At 43.7% G+C, this 24,180-nt stretch overlaps 1 protein-coding gene across 1 annotated transcript in view; it reads left to right on the top strand.

Moving 5' to 3' along the window:
* LOC126260583 (ecdysone-induced protein 78C) overlaps window positions 1-24,180 on the top strand; it is a 210,265-nt gene that overhangs the window by 151,177 nt on the left and 34,908 nt on the right. The window contains exon 5 of the mRNA XM_049957919.1: window positions 15,857-16,101. Coding sequence (XP_049813876.1) covers window positions 15,857-16,101 — 245 coding nt within the window. The remainder of the gene's footprint in view (window positions 1-15,856; window positions 16,102-24,180) is intronic.

The following is a 24,180-nucleotide window of genomic DNA, read 5'->3' on the forward strand; positions in this document are numbered from 1 at the left end:
CAACCCTATCAATCAATTCCACGTCAAATAACTGTTTGATAATTGTAATCATCTGTTTGTACATGTACATCACATCTACTGATTTCCATCCCATTCGAATAATTCCTTCATGGTGCTTCTTGTTTTTTCCTTTGACTTTATAATAGTTCCCCACATTATGATCTCAGCAACTGGAGAGGTATGGGTCTCGAGAAGTGCTGCTTCCTGTGAGCTTCCATCTGGTCGTCTACAGACACTTCGGTGTCGACCTGATCGTCATTGACAGAATCTAGATTCACCGTTGGACACCACAGAATGCCACCCAATGTCCCATTGACTCTGGATCTACAAGTCTGTGATGTGTGGTAGCGATAAAAGGCGCACGCCAACTTGAGATCTCAACCCAGCTTCCAGTAATCTTATCCTGACAGTTTAAGGTGACACACCACCTGTAACCCCCACCAGGAATCCAGCTGTTGTCGTCCGTCTATTCCTACGATCTTCTCGTATTGCAGTCTTTCTGGAAGCACCCTCACTTGCTCTTCGTACCACGCGTCCTGAGTCCACCTTGTCACTGCTCGTTTTAGTCGTTGCACTACAACCAACTGCCTGTTGTGTTCTTTTGGTATAATCCTCCCATGTGTTCCATGCCAGCGACTCAGCCTTTTTCACAGTCCAAAAGACTGCGATAAGCTGTATGTGAACGTGATGTGTTGTGATCTCCAACGTAGACACGCCCAATAGTCATTGTGGATGCACACCATTCTTCATCAGTAGAAATGTTTTTTTTCTGTACTGAAAACAAACTAACAATGTCTTCATGGTATAACACTTTTCATACCCATCAATATACAGGGTTATTCTAAATGATGGGCCTATTTTCAAAACTTCATATTTATTCAAGTACACATCCAAAATTAACAAGCTTTATACCAATGAAAACAGGAAGTTTCAAAGTTTTTTTTTCGTAATGTTTGATATCAGTTTAATAAATTTTATAATTTGTAATTAATTAGTTTTTAATAATTGTTTAATAATTAGATATGTGATAAAAGTTACATATGTTCAGTGTGGCCACCGTTGGCTGCATGGCAAGCATCGATGCGGTAGCCACACTCTCCCACACATGTGGAAGCGTATCTGGTGTTGCTGAGTACAGTGCAGCAGTGATCCGGTTCCGCAGATCGATCAGTGTAGTTGGGGGACGTAAACAGCTTCCTTCACATAAACCCATAAGAAATAGTTGCAGGGTGTGAGATCAGAAGTGCAGAGCGAGGTCCTCAGGTCCCCTGCGACCGATCAAGCACTGAGGAAAGGAGTCATCCAAACAGTCTCGTGCATCATGGTGCCAATGGGGCAGAGCTCCATCCTGTTGGAAAATGAAGTCCAGGGAATCTTCCATAACTTGAGGGAACAGTCATTGTTCGAACATGTCCAGGTGATTCCCATTACAATTCTTTCCACAAAGAAAAATGGTCTATAAACCTTTGTATGTGATACGGCTCAGAACACGTTGATCTTTGGTGAGTCTCCTTCATGTTGCAATGGTGAATGTGAATTTTGCAAACCCCATATGCGGACATTGTGTCTGTTGACTTTTCCATAAGGTGGAACGTCGCTTCATCGCTAAAAATTACACGCTGTAGAAATGCATCATCCTCCATGTTTGTTAGCACATAAACACGAAATGCGAGACGCTTCTCTTTGTCATTGAGATTGAGAGCCTGCACAAGTTGTAATCGGTAGGGCTTGTACAGCAAACGCCATCTCAGAAGTTTCCATACAGTTAGTTGGGGTATTAAAAGTTCTAAACTGATTCTGTTGGTAGACTTACTGGGACTGCGCACAAAACTTTCTTGATTCCGTCGGTCATCATCCTCTGACACACGCGGTCGGCCTGTGCTTTTTCCTTTGTACACACTCCCAGTCTGTTTAAATTGCTTAAACAAACGGCTAATGCTTTTGCGAGTTGGTGATTGAATACCGAATTTGGTAGGAAATGCACACTGCACTGCTGCAATTTGCGACTCACTTTTCGCGAACTCGAACTCGAACTCGAGAACGCAGAAAACCTTGTGCTCCACAGTCGCCATCTCACTCACAAATGACAGTGAAACGGAATGACGACCCTATTGCCTTGCGAACTCTACCGGCCACTTCTGAAACCATCCAACTTATTATCCAATGGAATTTCAAATGCTATTACACAGCCGGCCGGGGTAGCCGAGCGGTTCTAGGCGCTACAGTCTGGAACTGCGCGACCGCTACGGTCGCAGGTTCGAATCCTGCCTCGGGCATGGATGTGTGTGATGTTCTTAGGTTAGTTAGGTTTAAGTGGTTCTAAGTTCTAGGGGACTGATGACCTCAGAGTTAAGTCCCATAGTGCTCAGAGCCATTTTTTTTTCTATCACACAACTAATCCCTTATCGACCTTAACCTGTTACCGTTCACCATTTGCAAAAGTCTGTTTCCTTAACGCTACCTATTAATCCGCATCTCGCAAAATCTATTTCAGCCTGAAGGATACGAATGTATTTCTCCTGTTCAGAGAGTCTTTTATAAATGCTGCATAGCCTACGGCTTCCATGGGAGAACCTTTACAAATTTACTATCGTACTACCAACTGCAAATGCCCTCGTGAAATCCACAAAGCTCAAATTTCACTCTCTAACTATCCGGCGGCAACATACAAACTTATAGTGCATCATAAAACAATTTTTTTTTCATATACGAGGTCAGAAGTTAAAAATATACGCTACTTAAGCTTACTTATTGAGTTTTAGACATCCATCAGTACGCACAATATGTCGTATGTTTTTCACACGCTTTTTACCTTTCAGTGTGCAACGCAAGTTGAGGGACAACTTTTGGCAGTTGATTGTTGCTATATAAAATGTATCGTGGTACAGATGCGCTACTTTACACATAATATCCGACATCCTTCAGTACGTCTTGTATCTGCGACTAAAATGGACTAACTGTAAATGACTGCATTCTGGTTTGAAGTAAACTCCGTAAAAGAAAAGAACATCAGACAAAATATTAGCCATCCGCCTTTGGCCTTCAGCCAGGAATCTAATGCGCAAGTTTCTAAAGTTGTTCCACACCCAGCTGAATGCAACCGTTGATGGTTAGATCACACAGAGCTTACAAATTGCCGGATGCTATTTCTACGTTACACCCGCTGTTCCAAATAGTCTTACACATTTTCTATGGGATTAAGGTCGGGTGATACAGCGGGGCAGCCGAAATATACATCGAAGTGTTTATCATACCAGCAATGTAGGTGTGCAGCCCTGTGAAAATATACTGCACAACACAGTTAAATGGTCACTTTTTGAACCCCGTAATTGTCTCCCATTGCTACACATAAGAATGGCATTTGGCTTAAAGGTGTCCACAACCTTCCTCTGTAATGGTGCAACAACGTCGCTCCCTGCTACGTCGCCCTCGGGCTCAGCGACTCTTCAAACAGCAAGGTGTCGACACATGCGAAAAAAGGCCAAGCTCAGAAGTTTATGTGGACTGTAAGTTGGGTTAATGATGCCACTGAAGTCATATCGGCACCAAATTTCACCACAGTTGTACCCACGCCACCGTGGACGTCTTACACGAAGGGGCGATCGTCACGCCATCTCTTACCCACGTTTCAACCCTTCGTTTGACGCCTCTGTGGTGGAAGTCAGAGCCGCGACGAGCAGAGTTGAAATCACGCGGTTTTATTATCGTTGTGCAAGGATAACGTTTCAGACATACCAACAGTCAGAATCGACAAAAAAATGCCCCAGGAGGCGGCATAAAGGGCATCAACGAAACCACCGCTTTGGTCGGGGCGTCGATCCCCACACAGTTCCTTGTCGAAAACAACTGTTCACAGTGGGAAAAGCAACAGGACGACGTTCTTGACAAATGGGTTGCCACTGCTGACATCCTCCGGACGATTCAACCCTTTTCTAAGGACATAGCAGGTCTGCAACCTCACTGAATGTGATCCTATCCATTTGAGGTGTAGCGTGACTCCAAGTTTAGCTTTGGTACACGGGATGGAACCACTAGTGAAAGCTCAAAACCATTCGAAGGAATTTGAACACGATCCGAAGCAGAAAATGATGCCCATGCGTTTCACCTCTCCTTTATCACGCCCTAATATGGCGTGTACACACGGTATGTGACACTGGAACACTCTTGAATAAAATGGTAAAGGGGCCCCTCTGAGACCCCTTTCGTCCGCCCCCTCCCCCCCCCCCCAGATCGGCAACACCTGCGCATCTTTGTTGGGCTTTTAAAAATGTCTCTGTACAGAGACATTTACCGATACCTATCCGCCGGCCAGAGAGGCAAGCCTTTATACACCCCTCTGATTTCACATGCGGCCAGCACTGGTGTGGAGGTGGTTGCTTGCCCGCCGGCAGATAAGGATCGGTGGATGAGAAGGTAGTCTCTGTACACAGACAGTTTTAAAGAGCGCAACAAAAATGTTGAGGACACTTTGCCGTTTCATTCACTTTCATGTTAATGGCGCATTCCCGCCATGCACACACCACAAGCGGGCGCGAAAGAGGAGGGATGAAAAAGCATAAAGACGCTTTCCTGCTTCGGATCTCGTTCAAATTTAGTCGAATAGTTATGACGGTCCCTACTGGTTCCACCCTATGTACCAAAGCACAAATTGCTGTCAAGCTACACTCCAAAGGGGTGAGATCACGTTCAGTGGGGTGGCAGTCCCACGATGTCCTTAGAAGAGGGTTGAATCATCGGGGGTGTCAGCAGTGATTGGTAGGTAATAGGGGGTGTGACGACTTCCTCATCGTGTTACACCGCCACAACGGCTTTGGGCAGAACTATGGTGAAATTTGTTGTCAATGTGACATCATTAACCCAACTTACAGCTACGCGAACCTCTAAGCTCTGGCCTCTTTTTCGCTCGTTTCGAGAACTTTCTGTCTGAAATGTCGCCGCAGAGCCCCACGCTTTTATACTACTACAGAGCAAGGCCGTAGACAACTTTGATCAAAATTTCAAACTTCTACGTTGTAATGGGAGACAATTATGATGTCTCAAAAAAGGTGACCCCTTACAGTGTTGTTGTCACACTGGAAGACGCGAGTATGTACAACAGACTGAAGATATGGAAGAGAGGGTAACGCTTTGTCACCGCGAATGTTGAAATAAACATCCCGTTTCACGTTCACGTGAACCCTAATGAGTGATCCCCGGTCATGAGACGGGAAAACGGCACCTGGCACCCCAGAACCATCTGTGACCAGACCTACACCCTTCGCACACTGCAGGCTAAACGCCTCACTGGGCGGTCGGTGCGCTCTGCGTGTTTCATCATTTGAACAGATGCAAACATCACGATTAGTCGCAGCACGCTTCAGGCCTGTATTCAGATAGTCCACTTTCCGTTGTTTTGCTCAATGAAGAAGGGCGCTGATGCGCCTTTAGCAATGTACGTGACTCCTATTGTCCACTGCCTAGAGTTCCGTTCGCAGTTATCTCACTGAGATGGACCTGCATTCACTGACACTTGCAATTCCTGTCAGGTAAGAATTGATAAGGTGTGACACTCATCTCTGGTTCTGGGACCACTGTTCTTACGCTTGTTACACCATTCCTTACAAGCACACTGGACAATCCGTGCTGTACACCAACGAATCGAGCAACTTCATTCACCGTGTAGTCATGGAAATTTTCAAAAACGACAGCTCCTTTCTGCCAATCTGTCACGTCCAACTGCATCTACATCCACACAGATACTCCGTAAGTCACCGTACGGTGCGTGGTGGAGAGTACCCTGTACCACTACTAGTCATTTCCTTTCCTGTTCCACTCCCAAATAGAGCGAGGGAAAAACGACTATCTATATGGCTCCATATGAACCCTAATTTGTCATATCTTATCCTAGTGGTCCTTACGCGCAATGTATGTTGGCGGCAGTAGAATCGTTCGGCAGTCAGCTTCAAATGCCGATTTCTCAATAGTGTTTCTCGAAAAGAACGTCGCCTTCCCTCCAAGGGATTCCCATTTGAGTTCCTGAAGTACCTCCGCAATTCCCTCCAAGGGATTCCCATTTGAGTTCCTGAAGCATCTCCGCAACATTTATGCGTTGTTCGAACCTACCGGTAACAAATCTAGCAGCCCACCTCTGAATTGCTTCGATGTCTTTGTTCAGTCCGACCCGGTACGGGTCCCAGATACTCGAGTAGATACTCGCACCAGCGTCCTGTATGCGGACTCCTTTGCCAAAATTCTCCCAATAAACCGAATAGGATCATTCGCCTTGCCTCCCACAGTTCTAACATGCTCCTTCCACCTGATATCGTTTTGTAACGTTACGCCCAAATATTTAAACGACTTGACTGTGTCAAGCAGGACACTAGTAATACTGTATGCGAACATTACAGGTGTGATCTTCCTACTCATCCGCATTTATAGCTAGCTGCCATTCATCATGGTGTGAAATTTTGTCTAAGTCGTCTTGTATCTTCCTACAGTCAATCAACTTCGACTCCTTACCGTACACCACGGCGTCATCAGCAAACAAACACAGATGGCTGCCCACCCTGTCCGCCAAATCATTTGTGTATATAGAGAACAGCAGCGGTCCCATCACACTTCCCTGGGGCACTCCTTACTATTCCCTTGTCTCTGATGAACAGTCGCCATCGAGGACAAGATACTGTGCTCTGTTATTTAAGAAGTTGTCGAGCCACTCACATATCTGCGAACTTACTCCATATGCTGGTACCTTCGTTAACAACTCGCAACAGCGCACCGTGTCAAATGCTTTCCGGAAACTTAGAAATATGGACTCTGCCTGCTACCCTTCATCTATAGTTCGCAGCGTATAATGCGAGGACAGGACAAGGTGAGTTTCGCTCAAGCGATGCTTTCTGGAACCATGATCATTCGTGAACATAAGATTCACAGACTCAAGAAAGTTTATTATATTCGAACTGAGAATTCTGAAGCAAAAAGAAGTTAGTGATATTGGTCTGTAATTCCGCGGGCCCGTTTATTTACCCTTTGTGACGTATAAATTTTCGGTGCCTACAGTGTCACGACTTTGTGCCACACAAATTTTTATTTTTAAAGGGGATCACTTAAGGCTATTTCCAAGGGTTCGCCCCTCAAATTTCTCTCTCATATCACAAAATTGTCGTCTGATGTAGTACAAACTGAAAAAATAAATTTGTTTTAAAGCACAGTTTCTTAAATAATTTATATTCAAAACCTTAAACCTGTGTCACGGAACAAATTCTACATCGATAATACTTTACACAAGTTTAAGGGAAGAAATGCTTCCGATAATTATTACAGTATTTAAAGAAAATCAAAATATGACCAGGCTGAAATGAAAAAACAGTACATGAGACTATGTTAATCAATTCAACTGTAAAAATCTAAGGAGCATATTATTAGCAAAATGAGAAATATGCAAAAGTGAAATGCCAAAATGAGCACTTCTCAATTGGTTCAAATGGCTCTGAGCACTATGGGACTCAACTGCTGAGGTCATTAGTCCCCTAGAACTTAGAACTAGTTAAACCTAACTAACCTAAGGACATCACAAACATCCATGCCCGAGGCAGGATTCGAACCTGCGACCGTAGCGGTCTTGCGGTTCCAGACTGCAGCGCCTTTAACCGCACGGCCACTTCGGCCGGCACTTCTCAATTGGAAGTAAATCAAAACAATCAGAATGGCTTAAAGAGAGCACAATAACATGAGCCATAAACGAATAAGAGCTAAGCAACTAAGCCAATAAGAGAATAGGCAAAACTGAGATGCCAACCAAATGAGAGCCGGCCGAACTCCGTCGGCACTTATATACGGTTGCGCTCGTGGAGGCACCTCGCGGCCCGTACGCAACACGCGCGCCTGCGACCGCAGTGCACTCTAAGCCCTCGCGGCGGCGTCTAGCGGCCCGTACGCAAGTTGTGCGATTGCTGTCGCAGGTCGATCCTTAATCTTACACCTTCTTATGTACTGGAGTCACGTGCACATTTTTCCAGTCGCTTGGGACATTGTGCTGGGCGAGAGATTCACGATAAATGCAAGCTAGGTAAGGGGCCAATGCTGTACAGTATTCTTTGTAAAATCGCACTGGGATTCCATCCGGACTTGGTGATTTATTTACTTTCATTTCTTTCAGTTGTTTCTCCATCCATCTCACTGATTCGCAAAACCGCCGGTGGAGGACAACATGACTGCCTGGTACCAGGTTCACTCCATCTACAGCACTCCAAGGTGACCATTGGGCTCGTTTAAGGAGATCGCTGGTATCTTGTCCTGTGAACTTATTACGACCAGCGAAATTCATATGTGCGTGCGAGGACCGGTGGTCAGTCAACCGTTGTCCTAAGTATCTGACAATGATGAAGTGATAAGTTTGACATCACCTATCTGCCAACAATGAGAGCCACGCTTCCTTTTCTTTCATTTGCGCAACATAAATATAAAAACATAGTGAATAATTCACGATTACTTGTACAGCTTATTGCGACCGGTTTCATTATCTGACCACTTTCGTGGTGAATAAGTGTCATACATCAAAAGTACATCAAAATCGTCTGAAGCTTCACAAGCAAAATTATCTAGCATCGTGCGTCGAGATGAAGCAAATGGCCGAAAAAATTGAAAAATTACACACACCTCTATCACGTCTAATTTCACTACTGTGACAAACACGTGTGCACAAATGCTACACAACTACAGGACTACGCTGGACTGATCGCAGACATTCGCACGATATAGATATGAGTCTTGAAGGTATGAGAGGGAGTCTACTGCAGTAATTTACTGGTTTATAACGTCCCATCAAGGAACCTGAAAATGAATTATAGCTTTGAGGCACAAACTAAAAACTGCAGAGTAAATAATACAAAGACCACACGGCATACGATAAAATTCTGAGAACTCTGAGTTTTTTTAACTTTAGAAATTCGGCTTAAGAAGCTCAGATTAATAACTGAAGAGCAGGAAGCGTTAATTGGCTCTGAGCACTATGGGACTCAACTGCTGTGGTCTGCAGTCCCCTAGAACTTAGAACAACTTAAACCTAACTAACCTAAGGACATCACACACATCCATGCCCGAGGCAGGATTCGAACCTGCGACCGTAACGGCCACGCGTCTCCAGACTGTAGCGCCTAGAGAAGCGTTAATTCCATCGGTTAAGGTGTTCCGAAACCATTCGTTCACTCATACAAAACGTAGTGATATTAAAACAAACACATTTAGTTGTCGTACATATAGGCCTTGATGGCAATTTCTGGTGCTAGGGACGATTTACACAGAAGGTAGTTTCGTTGCTAATACAGGAGTGGCATTGACAGGAACTGCGACCGTTGGCCTGTATGCACGCAGTTCGTCGTCGGATCATTGACTGTCATGTCCGTTCGAAGATTCCTGGCATGCCCGCGATGGTGCCAGCAGCGACGGCAATTCTAGCGACGAGGTCTTCTACTTGTCCACAACGATTGCATACACCAGCTGCTTCTAATGCTCTAAGAGGAAGATACCTAAACACATGAGCTCATGTGACCTGCGCGGCCAGGCCAGAGGGTGACCGCGGCCGATCCATAGATTCCCGATGGTGGCTCTCAGGTGATTCCTCACAGCAACGCTGAAACTGGCTGGCACCCCATCGTGCTGGAAGTGCATCCTCTAACATTTGGCAATGTTCTACGAAGATGCGTTATCTCCACTCGTTGAGGCGGAATGGAAGAATGTGATGTCCAGAGAGAATGCCGGCCTACACGTAAACACGGAATCGTTGTCGATCACCTCTTGAATTGACTTATGCCCAAACATACAAACTGTGGATACTAAATGTCAGTACACATTCCCAATCAGCGAGACCTTCATAACAGATTACGTCAGCATCACTAACAAAACGTTCGCCAACATTACAAGTTGACTTCAGAGACCATATGTTCCTTATCGAAATATATTTGTTTCGATGTTCTTTGCGTCCTTTATTAATTTCAACGAATGGTTTGGGAACACCCTGTGAACGACGTAGGGGAGCCGGACGAAAAGTTTCACTAAGAAAGGGGAAAACTTTCGACCGGCAGAAGACGTTGTTCACACAACAGCTGCTCTTGAATGACAATGTATACCACTGTCTTGTTTTTCACATAGTATACAGCTTGGTACCCATTGTTTTGTGTGTGAAAAGCGAGGACACTGATAATGAAGTGAGTGTAAGAAATGGGGCAATCTAAAACTTAGAAAGTAATATCGCATTGTGTAAAACGTCAGTATTTCAAAACTAGGGAAAGGCAAGAGAGACAAAATGAATCGAAAATGATATATGTAATAATTTCATATTAAATTAAATTACTGTGGATGCTACAAAGAGAACCATCCCTTAATTACGTAAACATAATTACCTTTTCATACGACAGTAGCATTAATTGCTTTCTCTGTAGTTTGTTCCATCCATTTTTCAAGGCCGGAATCATGTTACAATAAAGCTACATTTAAAAAAAGACCCGCCCCCCTCCGAATACACTGCGAGCGGGCGTCGGCCTCGAACCCTGTAAGTAACGTGTGCAAAACTCTGTTACATTGTGAAAAGGTGTGGTTTTCCTTCTGTACGATGTACATTATTTCACGTTTCATGAAATTATGTTAAACATCATCATAAAATGTTCTTATAAAGAGACCGAAGACATGCAATTAATGTCTGAAGGAGAGCGGCGTGAGGGGTGTGGGAGGGTGGGGAGGGGGGCGCAAACGATTTGACGCTTGTGTGGAAACACATACTCGAACCGGCCTTGGCCACAGTGGTAGTTTACTGTGGATTAGGAACATTTTTGTTATCAAAGTGCCATCTTTAGTCACAGATTTTATTTTCCCGCTTTAGTTCAGAGCGTCTCTCAAGAACTTCATTTACATCTTCTGCTTTGATTTATGACGTAACAGTAAATGAACGATACGGTTATTAGTTTTCTGTAGTGGTAAAAAACTTTCACATTTGCACATAACTTTAAATAACGTATTATGCTTAGGGCTTTATTATATGGTTCAAATGTGACACTTCTAATCTGAGATGCTAGAATTATGATAGCAGCAGAGTTAATACTATTAACGTTTAGAAAACAGATGCAGTAAAATAAAATTATTCAAGGTAGTGGCAATTAGAGATTACTTTTACAACAGTACATAATTTGGGGTGCTTATTAATGTACTGTGTGACTCAAATCGCTCATCATATATATTATACTACAATGCTGGAAAAACGTTAGTACATCCGTAACGACGACGTTGATTTTGATCCAATGACGGCATATGCCACCTGGGGAATAGGTAACCAACAGACAGCGTAGTGGCATAGGTGTCAGAGCGCCACCTGTGTCTACCCTTCAATAGGGAATGCTCACAGGCAGAAGGCTCAGTGTGGTTCAAACGTGTTAAGCAATCATGCAACCAAGTCACGGAGATGCACTCGTGCTTCCTACAGCCAACTGGGCGAGTTTGAAAGGGGTCAAAATGTAGCCTTCCGAGTGGCGGGATGGTCCTTTCGGAGAAATACCAGCCAAGTTGGGCGTGCTGCGTCTGTCGTGCAACGATGCTGATATCAGTGGTCACGTGAACATTCTCACACCCATAAACGAGATTCTGGACGTCCACGTAGCACAGACACCCGCCAGGATCGTCGTATTGTAAGAGCAGCAGTGGCCGATCGTTCAGCTACCGCAGTGCAGACAAGAGGGCTTGTGAGCCTAGACGGGTCAACATGAATAGTTGCGAACCAGCTATTAGCAGCGGAATTACGGGCAAGCATCCCTCTAGTCCGTCTTCCGCTCACGCCACAGCATCGACGTGAACGGCTATACTGGTGTCGTCAGAGGATCAGTTGGAAAATGGAAAAGCAGGTTCTGCCTGCACGGAAGCGAAGATCGTTTGCGCGTACGACGTAGACCTGGTGGGCGCTGTCTCGCAGAGTGCATTAGTTCAAGGCACATTGGCCCCACCCAAGACCATATGGGCTGGGATGCGATAAGCTGTCGTTCACCTTTGGTGTTTCTGGAGCGGACACTAACCAGCGCTCGGTATATGCAGAAAGTTGTTAGACCCGCTCTTTCGTCGTTCACAACAGGAGGATGATGTGCTTTTTCAACAGGGTAAAACTCGTCCACACACTGCCCATGGAACTCAACGTATTCTGCAAGACGTGCAACAACTTCCCTAGCCAGCACGATCTCCGGACTTACCTCCAATCAAGCACGTCTGGGATACGATTGGACGAGAAGTGACTCAGTCCCTGGCACATTGTTTACTATAGCTGTGAAGCGCATGACGTCTGCTTTGCTTAGAACAGCTTCCTTCATTATTGTGTAGTTGAGATACTATGCTGATGTGAGCTAGGTTGCGACAGCGATTCCAGCAAGGCTCTCAACTGTGTATGCGTATGCTGACGAGCCCGAAACAAACAGTAACACTGCTTCAGTTTGGTTTGTCGACCTTTTTAATTCAGTCTACTAATACATTTACATGGAATCTCGAAGCGTGGTTTGAAGTCTTAGCTCAATGCAAATAATTTTCCTTTAATCAACAAAGATTTTAATGCTTTACGGTAGTCACGAAAAAAAGTGTAGGAAAGAAATCAGATGATTGTGAAAAAAGCCATACTTCCGGAAGCCAGCTAAATCACACATTCGCCGGCTAAATGGTATTAAAAATAAGCCAGCACTCCGTCTTCAGGCCACGAGTGGCCTACCGGGACCATCTGACCGCCGTGTCATCCTCGGTGGAGGATGCGGATAGGAGGGGCGTGGGGTCAGCACACCGCTCTCCCGGTCGTTATGATGGTATTCTTGACCGAAGCCGCTACTATTCGGACGATGAGCTTCTCAATTGGCATCACGAGGCTGAGTGCACCCCGAAAAATGGCAACAGCGCATGGCGGACTGGATGGTCACCCAACCAAGTGCCGACCACGCCCGACAGCGCTTAACTTCGGTGATCTCACGGGAACCGGTGTAACCACTGCGGCAAGGCCGTTGTCCAAAAATACGCCAGAGTCAGCTTTAAAAAAGCTGATTTGGCAACACTAGTTAAGAACAATAACATTGTTATAACCTCATGATTGCGATTTTGCGCTCTGCTGCATTGTTGAACGAGTGGAGTTCTCCTATGGGGGCAAAGCATTCAGGTGCACTTTTCATTAGCGCCTTTCTTACCTTTGGCCCTCATGAGAACAACAAAACATATCTCCATCAGTTTTCATGTTGGGTGTCTCAAAATTAGAAATCCATAGCACACTAAAAAGTAATCAAGCTTGCCTTTCTTTCGTTTTCCCGTTTTTGTTCCATCATTATTTGAAACTTCAAACTCTGGCCTGCCCATCTGAATATTACAAGTATAATAGTTAATCAAAGTTTTCAACAAAAATCACCGAGTGGTTCAGCATGACTCTGGTCCCCTATTAGAAAACATTGCTACATTTAAATCTACTCTCTACAAGAAATGACGGTCTCTCATTTTACTCATAATTCCAATAGAAGCATCTATGTATCAAGAAACCGAAATTTAAAAGAATGTCCATTTCCCATTTTTGAGGATTATCCCCAATGAGCAGTGGCGCCGACTTGGGGGGGGGGGGGGGCAAGGTACTTTGTACCCCCCCCCTCCCAATAGTTAAAAGCAGGGCCTCGCCGCCCCCCCCCACCCCAATTTTTCAAACATGCTTTTCTCACCGCTCTCTCCCTCTTCCTCATCCTTTACTAGGAAATTTGTTAAAACTTGCACACACATTTTTGCATAATAGTATGTAATGATTATGTAGAGAAAAATACCGATTTTACGAGCTGTTGCGTATTCCTTTCTGCTACACCTCCAACCTCTGCATATGACGAACTGTCGTGACAGGGTTTGTCCCCTGCATCTGTACTATATGCACACTTTTACTGTACGGAGGTATGCGGGGAACGAAAGCTCACCATGAGCTCGCAGCGCTTCGGCTGCTAGGACGAGCTCCACTTCCTCCCACAGCAGCCTGCTGGCAGCTTGTAAAAGAAACTAATGAGCAATAGTGACACCGAATTTGATGGCGATCGCTACAAGGACTAGGTAACGTTAAAGACTCTTCATTCATTTTTGTAAATTCTATTGACAATCACTAGGTACAACACCACAGCACATCAGCTCCAGGGATTTTGCCGCCCCGCGCGAACATGTCAAGCGCCCCCCACCCCCCTTTTTCAACATAGTCAACTTTCCCCAAGATATATTTCATACATGACGTCTTATTTTCACATATCACACTCATTCGTCTCTTTGTTGTGAATATGTCTTTAAGATCAAAGCAGCAAGTTAGTGAAACGTTTACAGTGAAACACATTTTAAGCCATTTTTGTTGAAGGAAATGTTTCTTTCGCAAATCGGAGCACACTTTTTCTGTACCATAGATAATTTTCAATTTGGCTTTAATGGATTTTTAATTTTGCTGTTTGTGGAATTGTATAGTGGCGTTTTTTTTCGGTCGGGGTGGCCCAGCGGTTCTAGGCGCTACAGTCTGGAACCGCGCGACCGCTACAGTCGCAGGTTCGAATCCTACCTCGGGCATGGATGTGTGTGATGTCCTTAGGTTAATTAGGTTTAAGTAGTTCTAAGTTATAGGGGACTGATGACCTCAGAAGTTAAGTCCCATAGTGCACAGAGCCATTTTTGGGGAGGGGGGGGGGGGTTAATCAGTAGCTTATTCCTCGCAAACCACTTTGAAATCTTTTAATTTGTGACTTCGGCATACAGCCTAAGACCCTTTCTATATCCACCTTCAATCAATACACTGTGTCGTCTGCAAATAGGACTGCGGCTGGTCCCGGCGGAGGTTGGAGTCCTCCCTCGGGCATGGGTGTGTGTGTTTCTCCTTAGGATAATTAAGGTTAAGTAGTGTGTAAGCTTAGGGACTGATGACCTTAGCAGTTAAGTCCCATAAGATTTCACACACATTTGAACATTTTGTTGCAAATAGGACTGGTTTGGAGTGTCGAGCATGTAGATGGAAACGCAAAGTTATCTGTCAAATATACCGGGTGATCAAAAAGTCAGTATAAATTTGAAAACTGAATAAATCTCGGAATAATGTATATAGAGAGGTACAAATTGACACACATGTTTGGAATGACATGGGGTTTTAGTAGAACCAAAAAAAAATACAAAAGTTCAAAAAATGTCCGACAGGTGGCGCTTCATCTGATCAGAATAGCAATAATTAGCATAACAAAGTAAGACAAAGCAAAGATGATGGATGTTCTTTACAGGAAATGCTCAATATGTCCACCATCATTCCTCAGCAATAGCTGTAGCCGAGGAATAATGTTGTGAACAGCACTGTAAGCATGTCCGGAGTTATGGTGAGGCATTGGCGTCGGATGTTGTCTTTCAGCATCCCTAGAGATGTCGGTCGATCACGATACACTTGCGACTTCAGGTAACCTCAAAACCAATAATCGCACGGACTGAGGTCTGGGGACCTGTGAGGCCAAGCATGACGAAAGTGGCGGCTGAGCACACGATCATCACCAAACGACGCGCGCAAGAGATCTTTCACGCGTCTAGCAATCTGGGGTGTTTCTAATAAAACCCCATGTCATTCCAAGCATGTGTGTCAATTTTTACCTCTCTATCTACATTATTCCGTGGTTTATTAAGTTTTCAAATTTATACTGACTTTTTGATCACCCGGCAGTACCTAATAAAATGATTCTTGCCCCTCCAAATTTTTTTTCAAGTTTGCGCCTCTGCCTATGAGGTTTTAGTAATAAGCGGTTTAGATAACAGACTGCGCAGAATCATGTAAGAGTGACTGACCTGTATCGGCTGTGATGGCGGTGACTGTAAGGCCTGTCGTGGTGTGCAGCGGTGCGGTATGGGCGCGTGCCGAAGAGGTCGCGCGAGCGCAGCGGCGAGGAGGCGGCGGCGACGCGCGTCGGCACGTCGGACGCCGAGCAGTCGGACGCGGAGAGCCGGCAGCTGGCCGTCTACGACGTCATCCTCACCGTGTCGCAGGCCTACCACGCCAACTGCGGCTACACCGAGGAGCAGACGCGCGCGCTCGTGCGGAAGCCGCTCGCCACGCAGCCGCACCTCGCAGCCGCCGCCGAGGTAAGGCACAGTGGCAAGCGCCACCCCGTGTGTAGCATCTCTTCTTTTCTTTCACTGCTGGTCATTAGTGCTGTAACAATGGGTTGTTGTTGCTGTGGTCTTCAGTCCAAAAACTGGTTCCATACAGCTCTCCATGCTTGTCTATCCTATGCAAGCCTTTTCGTCTCCAAATAACTACTGCAACCCACATCCATCTAAATCTGATTGCTGTATTCATCTCTTGGTCTCCTTCTACAACTCTCCCCCCCCCCCTCTCCAATATCCCCACCAATAATACACTACTGGCCATTAAAATTGCTACACCACGAAGATGACAGGCTACAGACGCGAAATTTAACCGACAGGAAGAAGATGTGATATGCAAATGATTAGCTTTTCGGAACATTCACACAAGGTTGGCGCCGGTGATGACACCTACAACGTGCTGACATGAGGAAAGTTTCCAACCCATTTCTCATACACAAACAGCAGTTGACCGGCGTTGCCTGGTCAAACGTTGTTGTGATGCCTCGTACAAGGAGGAGAAATGTGTACCATCACGTTTCCGACTTTGATAAAGGTCGCATTGTAGTTTTCGTTCCTGCCTGGCCCGGTGCACCCCTCCATAGCTAACCTGGTCGCCCAAGACTACTCTTAAGCGACCATATTGATGGCGATCTCAGTGCGGACGCCAGATCAACACAGCATGCTGTGAAACAGTACTCCCATACTCAGACTATCCACTACACCCGGCCTCCAGGTCGCTGGATTACAGGAGCACGCCACCACTCCCAGCATTGTAGCCTATCTCGATTGCGGTTTATCGTATCGCGACACTGCTGCTCGCGTTGGTCGAGATCCAATGACTTTTAGCACAATATGGAATCGGTGGGTTCAGGAGGGTAATACGGAATTCCGTGCTGGATCCCAACGGCCTCGTATCACTAGCAGTCGAATTGACAGGCACCTTATCAGCATGGCTGTAACGAATCGTGCAGCCACGTCTCGATCCCTGAGTCAACAGATGGGGACGTTTGCAAGACAACAACCATCTGCACGAACAGTTCGACGACGTTTGCAGCTTTATGGACTATCAGCTCGGAGACCATGGCTGCGGTTACCCTTGACGCTGCATCACAGACAGGAACGCCTGCGATGATGTACTCAACGACGAAGCGGGGTTCACGAATGGCAAAACGTAATTTTCTCGGATAAATTCAGGTTCTGTTTACAGCATCATGAGGATCGCATCTGTGTTTGGCGACATCGCGGTGAACGTACATTGGAAGCGTGTATTCATCATCGCGATACTGGCGTATCACCTGGCGTGATGGTATGGGGTGCCATTGGTTACACGTCTCGGTCACCTCTTGTTCGCATTGACGGCACTTTGAACAATGGACGTTTCATTTCAGATGTGTTACGACCCGTGGCTCTACCCTTCATTCGATCCCTATGAAACCCTACATTTCAGCAGGATAATGCACGGCCGCATGTTGCAGGTCCTTTACAGGCCTTTCTGGATACAGAAAATATTCGACAGCTGCCCTGGCTAGCAGATTCTCCAGATCTCTCACCAATTGAAAACGTCTGGTCAATGGTGACCGAGCAACTGGCTCGTCACAATACGCCAGTCACTACTCTTGATGAACTGTGGTATCGTGTTGAAGCTGCATGGGCAGTTGTACCTGTACACGCCATCCGAGCTCTGTTTGACTCAATGTGCAGGCGTATCAAGGCCGTTATTACGACCAGAGGTGGTTGTTCAGGGTACTGATTTCTCAGGATCTATGCACCCAAATTGCGTGAAAATGTAATCACATGTCAGTTCTAGTATAATATATTTGTCCAATGAATACCCGTTTATCATCTGCATTTCTTCTTGGTGTAGCAATTTTAATGGCCAGTAGTGTAAATTGATAATCCCTTGACGTCTCAGAATGTGTCCTATCAATCAAACTCTTCTTTTAGTCAAGTTGCGCAATAATTTTTTTGTCTCCCCAATTCTGTTCAGTACCTCGTCATTAGTTACGTGATCTACCCAACTAATTTTCAGCATTCTTCTGTAGCACCACATTCCAAAAGCTTCTGTTCTCTCCCTGTCTAAACTGTTTATCGTCCATGTTTCACTTTCTAACAACCCTACCACAACAAAGATAAAATTTAATTATGATTGTAGTGTTGCTCACGCTGCTAAATATTGCATTTTCTGGCAACAACAAAGTTACATTAAGTGGTAGATGTCATTAGAGCACAGTTAATAAAGTCATTTCATGAAATAATGGATAAACTAGGCACTCATCTTTTCGTGTTTCCCACGCTGGTCTCATTGTGAACTCATGGCTCAATCGTCGAAAATCTGGATGGTGATGATTCCAAGCTCGGATGCAAAGAGGCCTAGGTGTTATTCTGCGATATTCAAAAGTTGTATAGATGTGTTTCATAAACCATTCTTGAAGATTAAACTTTTGCAAGTTAGCACAATGGTGATGTAAAAAAGTAATCAGCACTCCTACTTTAAGTTACACTTCTTTTTTATTACTTTTGTTGCAATATCACGTAACACACAAAACATCACTTTACAATATAAAACATACTTGAAAATATCTTCCTCGCTGTTAAAGTTCACATTTTATAAACTGACTACAATTTGCGTCTTTTCAACATGACGACCAAGATTTGACTCTCTAATAACCACTTACGCGTCCAAAAATCAAAGTTATAAGTATGACAAAGATCATAGTGACAAAAGAGAGAATACACATAAGAATAATATCATTGCAATATAAACATATGATGTATCAAAGTACCTCTACATTAATGAAATCAAATCTGAATGTTGTCACCGAAATATGTTAACTATTTTACAAAAACATAGTAGAATATTACTGGTATCGAGAGGTTGAGGTGAGGTGCCGTAATGGTTACGTAATTCAAGTACCATTACAACTTCCATACATGCCTACACTTCAGGCCAATACTTTCAGAAAAGACTTCCTAACACTGAAGTCTCTTTTCGATTTCAACAAATTTCTCTCCGTTAAAAACGATTTTCTTACCACTGCCAGTCTACATTTTATAGCCTCTCTACATCGGCCATCGTCAGTTATTTTTCTTCCCAAATAGCAAAACTTACCTACTTCTTTAATTGTCTCGTTTCCTAATCTAATTCCCTCGGCATCACCTGATTTAATTCACCTGCATTCCATTTTCTTTGCCTTCCTTTTGTTGATGATCTTCTTATATCCCCCTTTCAAGACACTGCCCATTCGGTTCAACTGCTCTTCCAAGTCTTTTGTTGTCTCTGACAGAACTACAATGTCATCAGCGAACCTTTAATTCCTACTCCAAATTTTTCTTTCGTTCCCTTTAATGCTAGCTCAATGTACAGTTTGAGTAACATCGGGGATAAGCTGAAATCCTGTCTCACTGCTTTCTCAACCATTCCTTCCCTTTCTTGCCCCTCGACTCTTATAACTGCCGGCTGGTTTCTGTACAAGTTGTATATAGCCTTTTGCTTCCTGCATTTTATCCCTGCCACCTCCAGTCAACATTCTCAAGATCTTTCTCTAAGTCTACAGATGCCATAAATGTGGGAAACTTTCTGGCAGATTAAAACTGTGTGCTGGACCGAGACTCGGGACCTTTGCCTTTTGCGGGCAAGTGCTATACCATCTGAGCTACCCAAGCACGACTCACGCCCCGTCCTCACAGCTTTACTTCCGCCAGTACCTCGTCTCCTACTTTCCAAACTCGGTCCGGCACACAGTTTTAACCTGCCAGGAAGTTTCATATCAGCACACACTCTGGTGCATAGTGAAAATCTCATTCTGCCATAAACGTAGGTTTGCCTTTCCTTAACCTAACTTCTAATATTGCCTCACTTATTCCTATACTTCTCTGAAATTCAAACTGATATTTTTCAACGTGGGCTTCTACAGTTATTCCATTCTTCTGTGAAGAATTCGTGTCAATATTCTGCAACCATGACTTATTATACTGATAGTTTGGTAATTTTCAGATCTGTTAGCAACGGTTTCCTTTGCAATTTGAATTATTGCATTCTTCTTGAAGAGTAAGAGTTGGAAGAGTTTTGTCATGTCTGGCTCTCCTATTGCTATCATAAATTCTGACGGAATATTATTTTCTCCAGGGGGCTTTTTCGATTTACGTCTTTCAGTGCTCTGTTAAATTGTGCTCGCAGTATTGTATCTCCCATCTCATCTTCATCTAAGTCTTCTTTCATAACAGTTCCTTCAAGTTCATCACCCTTGTATAGACGCTGTATATACTCCTTCCACCTTTGCCCTCTTTGCTTAGTACTGGTTCGCCGTCTGAGCACTTGATATTCAAACAGCTTGTTCTCTCTTCCCCAAAGGCCTCTTTAATTTTCTTCTTGGTGATACCTATGTTTCCCCTTGTGAAATATCCTTCTAAATCCTTACATTTGTCCTCTATCCATCCCTACTTAGCCATTTTGCACTTCCTGTCAGCTTAATTTCTTAGACGTTTGTATTCTTTTTCGCCTACTTCATTTGCTACATTTTTTATATTTTCTCCTTTCATCAATTAAATTCAGTATACGCAGGGTAGGAATGCAAACCACGAAAATTTACCTGCTGTGGATATACAGTGTAGTAAGAAGAATAAGTTACACCATAGTCGACAAAAGACGGACGTATTTTAAACTGAATTTTGTTGTGATTTTTGACACTGGGGTGTTGCTCCATTGGGTTCAGGTTAGGAGAATAGGCAGAGCAGGCCATTTCATGAAAGTAATTGTCCGCAGACAACTGCCTCACAGTTGCTGCCTTATGACAGGATGCTTTATCATGCTGATGCAAACAATCATTCTCTCCAGACTGTTCCTCTACTGTACACAGTACACAATGATGTAAAATATGTTAATATTCTTTTGAATTTAGTGTTTTCTTAAGCACAGTAAGGAGACCACACCCTAACTATGAAAAATACCTCCCATACTGTAACACCACTTCCTCTGTACTTGACTGTTGGCACTGCACATGATGGCAGACAACGTTCTCGAGGCATCAGGCATTCTCCAAATCCAAATCATTCCTTCAGATTGCCACAGGTATAGCGTGATTCATTACCCCAATCACTTATTTCCAGCCATTCACTATCCAATGATTGCTCTTTTCACCACCTCATGCATCGCTTAACATTGACTACAGAAATAGTTGACTTACGAGGAGCTGCTCGACAATTGTACCTAATCTTTACAACTCCTTGCACACAAGTTTTTACAACCATTCTTTGCAATCAGTGATGTGCTTCAGCGAATTCTACTGAGTTGTTGTTTCTGTTTTATGTGCAATTTTTGAAACCATCTTCTTCAGGTGCTGCTAGTTTTTCTGTTATGTACATCTGGCACCTAACTTCAACAAGACTGTCAACTATTATTGGTCTTGTGTCACTGGATATAGCTAAGATCAATTACTTGCACCCACAATGCCCTTTGATGCTCTTTTGATATTCTGTGGAATGCAAATTGTTTCAACATTTTCTGCTCTTTGGATTTGATGGCTGTCAAAATCTTAACAAATTGAGTGCCAGTCCCCAGGTATGTTTAAATTGAAACCACCATCCCTATTTATTAGGTTTTCTGATATCTTTATTTTGATAAACTTCTTAATTACACTTTCCAAGAAACTTGCCATTTGCACTACAGTATTGGTCTCGCCGTATTTAATTTCACGATTGTATTTGAGTCAGCACTCAGCAACAGCTGATTTGCTTGGTTCTTTAGTCAAGTGCATTGCTGATGTTCCTGGCACCTCTACTTGGCTGTTCTGATATTGCACCCCACGTGAGACACACAACTTTCACATTGAATGTGATACAAGTGAGCGAAATACACTGGATACCATGTTTCCGTACGAGTCTGCCAATCTTTCTGGATATTGGGCTGGTATAAGGTAGATAAACGATTTTTGGATTGTGTTCTTCAGTCTCGACCTCTTTCTAAGATATTCTTGATTTTGACTACTTTGTTCATTCAGTCTGACGATTTCAGTACCCATTTCCTTGCAACACTATTTGTGAGTGTTCTAGGTCTTTGGCAAGGCTCTCCTTGAAAAGTGTTCGAGCACTATACACCAGAGTCTTTAGCTCCGAGTTTCTTTGTGATGTACGGTTATGATCAAGGCTTGGAAACAGAAGTCAGTGTGTGTAGATTTCCTATATAAACTGTGACCTTGTCTTGGCCTTTTGTGCAAGTAATCAGATTTTGCTTTCTGGTGTGCAGACATTTTCATCTGCATTGATTTTGCTTGTGATCATGTTGTACTTTCAACCCAGTCCCAAAAATCTTCAGTTAGTGTAACTGATATCTACAGATGGAGATGAAGATACTCTTTTGAAGTTATGTCTATCATTTGCCAAGTGTAATGAATTCTCTATCTTACAAGTACCAGGCAAATATAACTATGCACCATGAAAATGTGACATGGAACAGTGTATATAATTATTTATAACATAATAGGATGGAAATGGTTGCTTTTTATTCAAGCTTAGTTATGACTAGCTACACTGAAGTATCTTCATAAAACTCTGACATCAGGTGATCTGGTATTTGCAAAAGCTCTTGATATTTTTAAAATTAGATGTCATACGAGAGATCTCTACCAATGTGTCAGATATTTTGTAAGCCACCCTAGGGAATTCCAATGACAGAACATGTGCTTCGGTTACCTATGGATATCTAGGCTCAATTCATTCTGCAGTTGCTACAGTTCACTGGATAAGAACTGACCTCTTGGGGAAGTTTCCCAAGTCATCATATTAAGATAAATGGATAATAGAGTGCACTGACTACCTCACCCATTACGCTGTCACCTGCACTGTCTCCATTGTTGAATATCTAGAAATTGACAGATGGCTGGCTCTGACACTCTGTGTAAGAACTGTGAATGTTGTAATGCCAAAGATTGATCTCTAACATACCAATTTGGACAAAACTTGTCAGATGTCACCTATGAGGTTGAGGATGGAGACATTACATTGAGGATACAAAATCACAAAGACAGTGTCCGTGCCCTACGTGTGAAGCCTGTAGTTATATACACCACTCTACAGGAGTGAGTCATACCTCTACATCTTCTTATTGATGAATGATACCAAAACACAAGTAATCTGTATAGTACAGTAAGACAATAATAACATTAAATAACAAATGTATTATAAATGTGCATATATTGCGAGTTGGTTTCCTTTGTTCTGCATATGGTGACCCATGTTCAGAGATAATATAAATTTTCAATATGGGCCAACAGTCACTGTGACTTATCTACAGGAAATATCTGCTCACATGCAGCAATAAGTATTTGATGGATCACTATCACACCATAAAGATGCACAGACTTCCCAAGAACTGTTATATCAACAACTGATACATGTTGAAATGGAAGATAGATAAACTTTTGAAACCAATATTGATCTTGTATGAAGAAGTGTTAACATATCCAATTATGGGAGGTGTTCAATAAGTAATTCAACACTTTGTTTCTCAGACAGTTTTGGCTGAAAAAATGCAGAATATGTTGTGGGACATCATGGAATATTCATACTTCAGCCCCTACAGTTTCATGAAGTTCTGCTAGGTGGTGGCAGTATACATAGTCTTTAAAGTGGCATCTGTATTGAAGGTGCACTCCAAGTGGAGAGCTGTCACTGAGTTTCTTTTGGTGGAAACCAGAGCATTGTAGAAATTCACAGGCATTTGCAGAATGTCAATGGAGACCTGGAAGTGAACAAATGCATGGTGAGTTGTAGGGCGAGGCATCTGTCACCATGACAACGAGGTCATGCATGCCGTCCGACACACGCACCCTCAGAAAATTGAAGAAACAAATTCAGCATGTTCATTGCCACAAAATTTAAAACAAAGTTCTCCTTCTCCAAAAAAATTCATGGCCTCGCATCACTTCGCGCATCTGACAGCAACTCACAAAACTTAAGTGAACTGTTCCTCATCCATCTAAAGCCTATATACTGCATCTTTTCACTTCCATTTGTTTGGCCTACTGAAGGATGCACCCCATAGGGTGCGTATGTGGATGATGGGAAGGTTATTGCTGC

The sequence above is a fragment of the Schistocerca nitens genome, chromosome 5, assembly GCF_023898315.1.
Source record: "Schistocerca nitens isolate TAMUIC-IGC-003100 chromosome 5, iqSchNite1.1, whole genome shotgun sequence".
NCBI classification, from domain to species: domain Eukaryota; kingdom Metazoa; phylum Arthropoda; class Insecta; order Orthoptera; family Acrididae; genus Schistocerca; species Schistocerca nitens.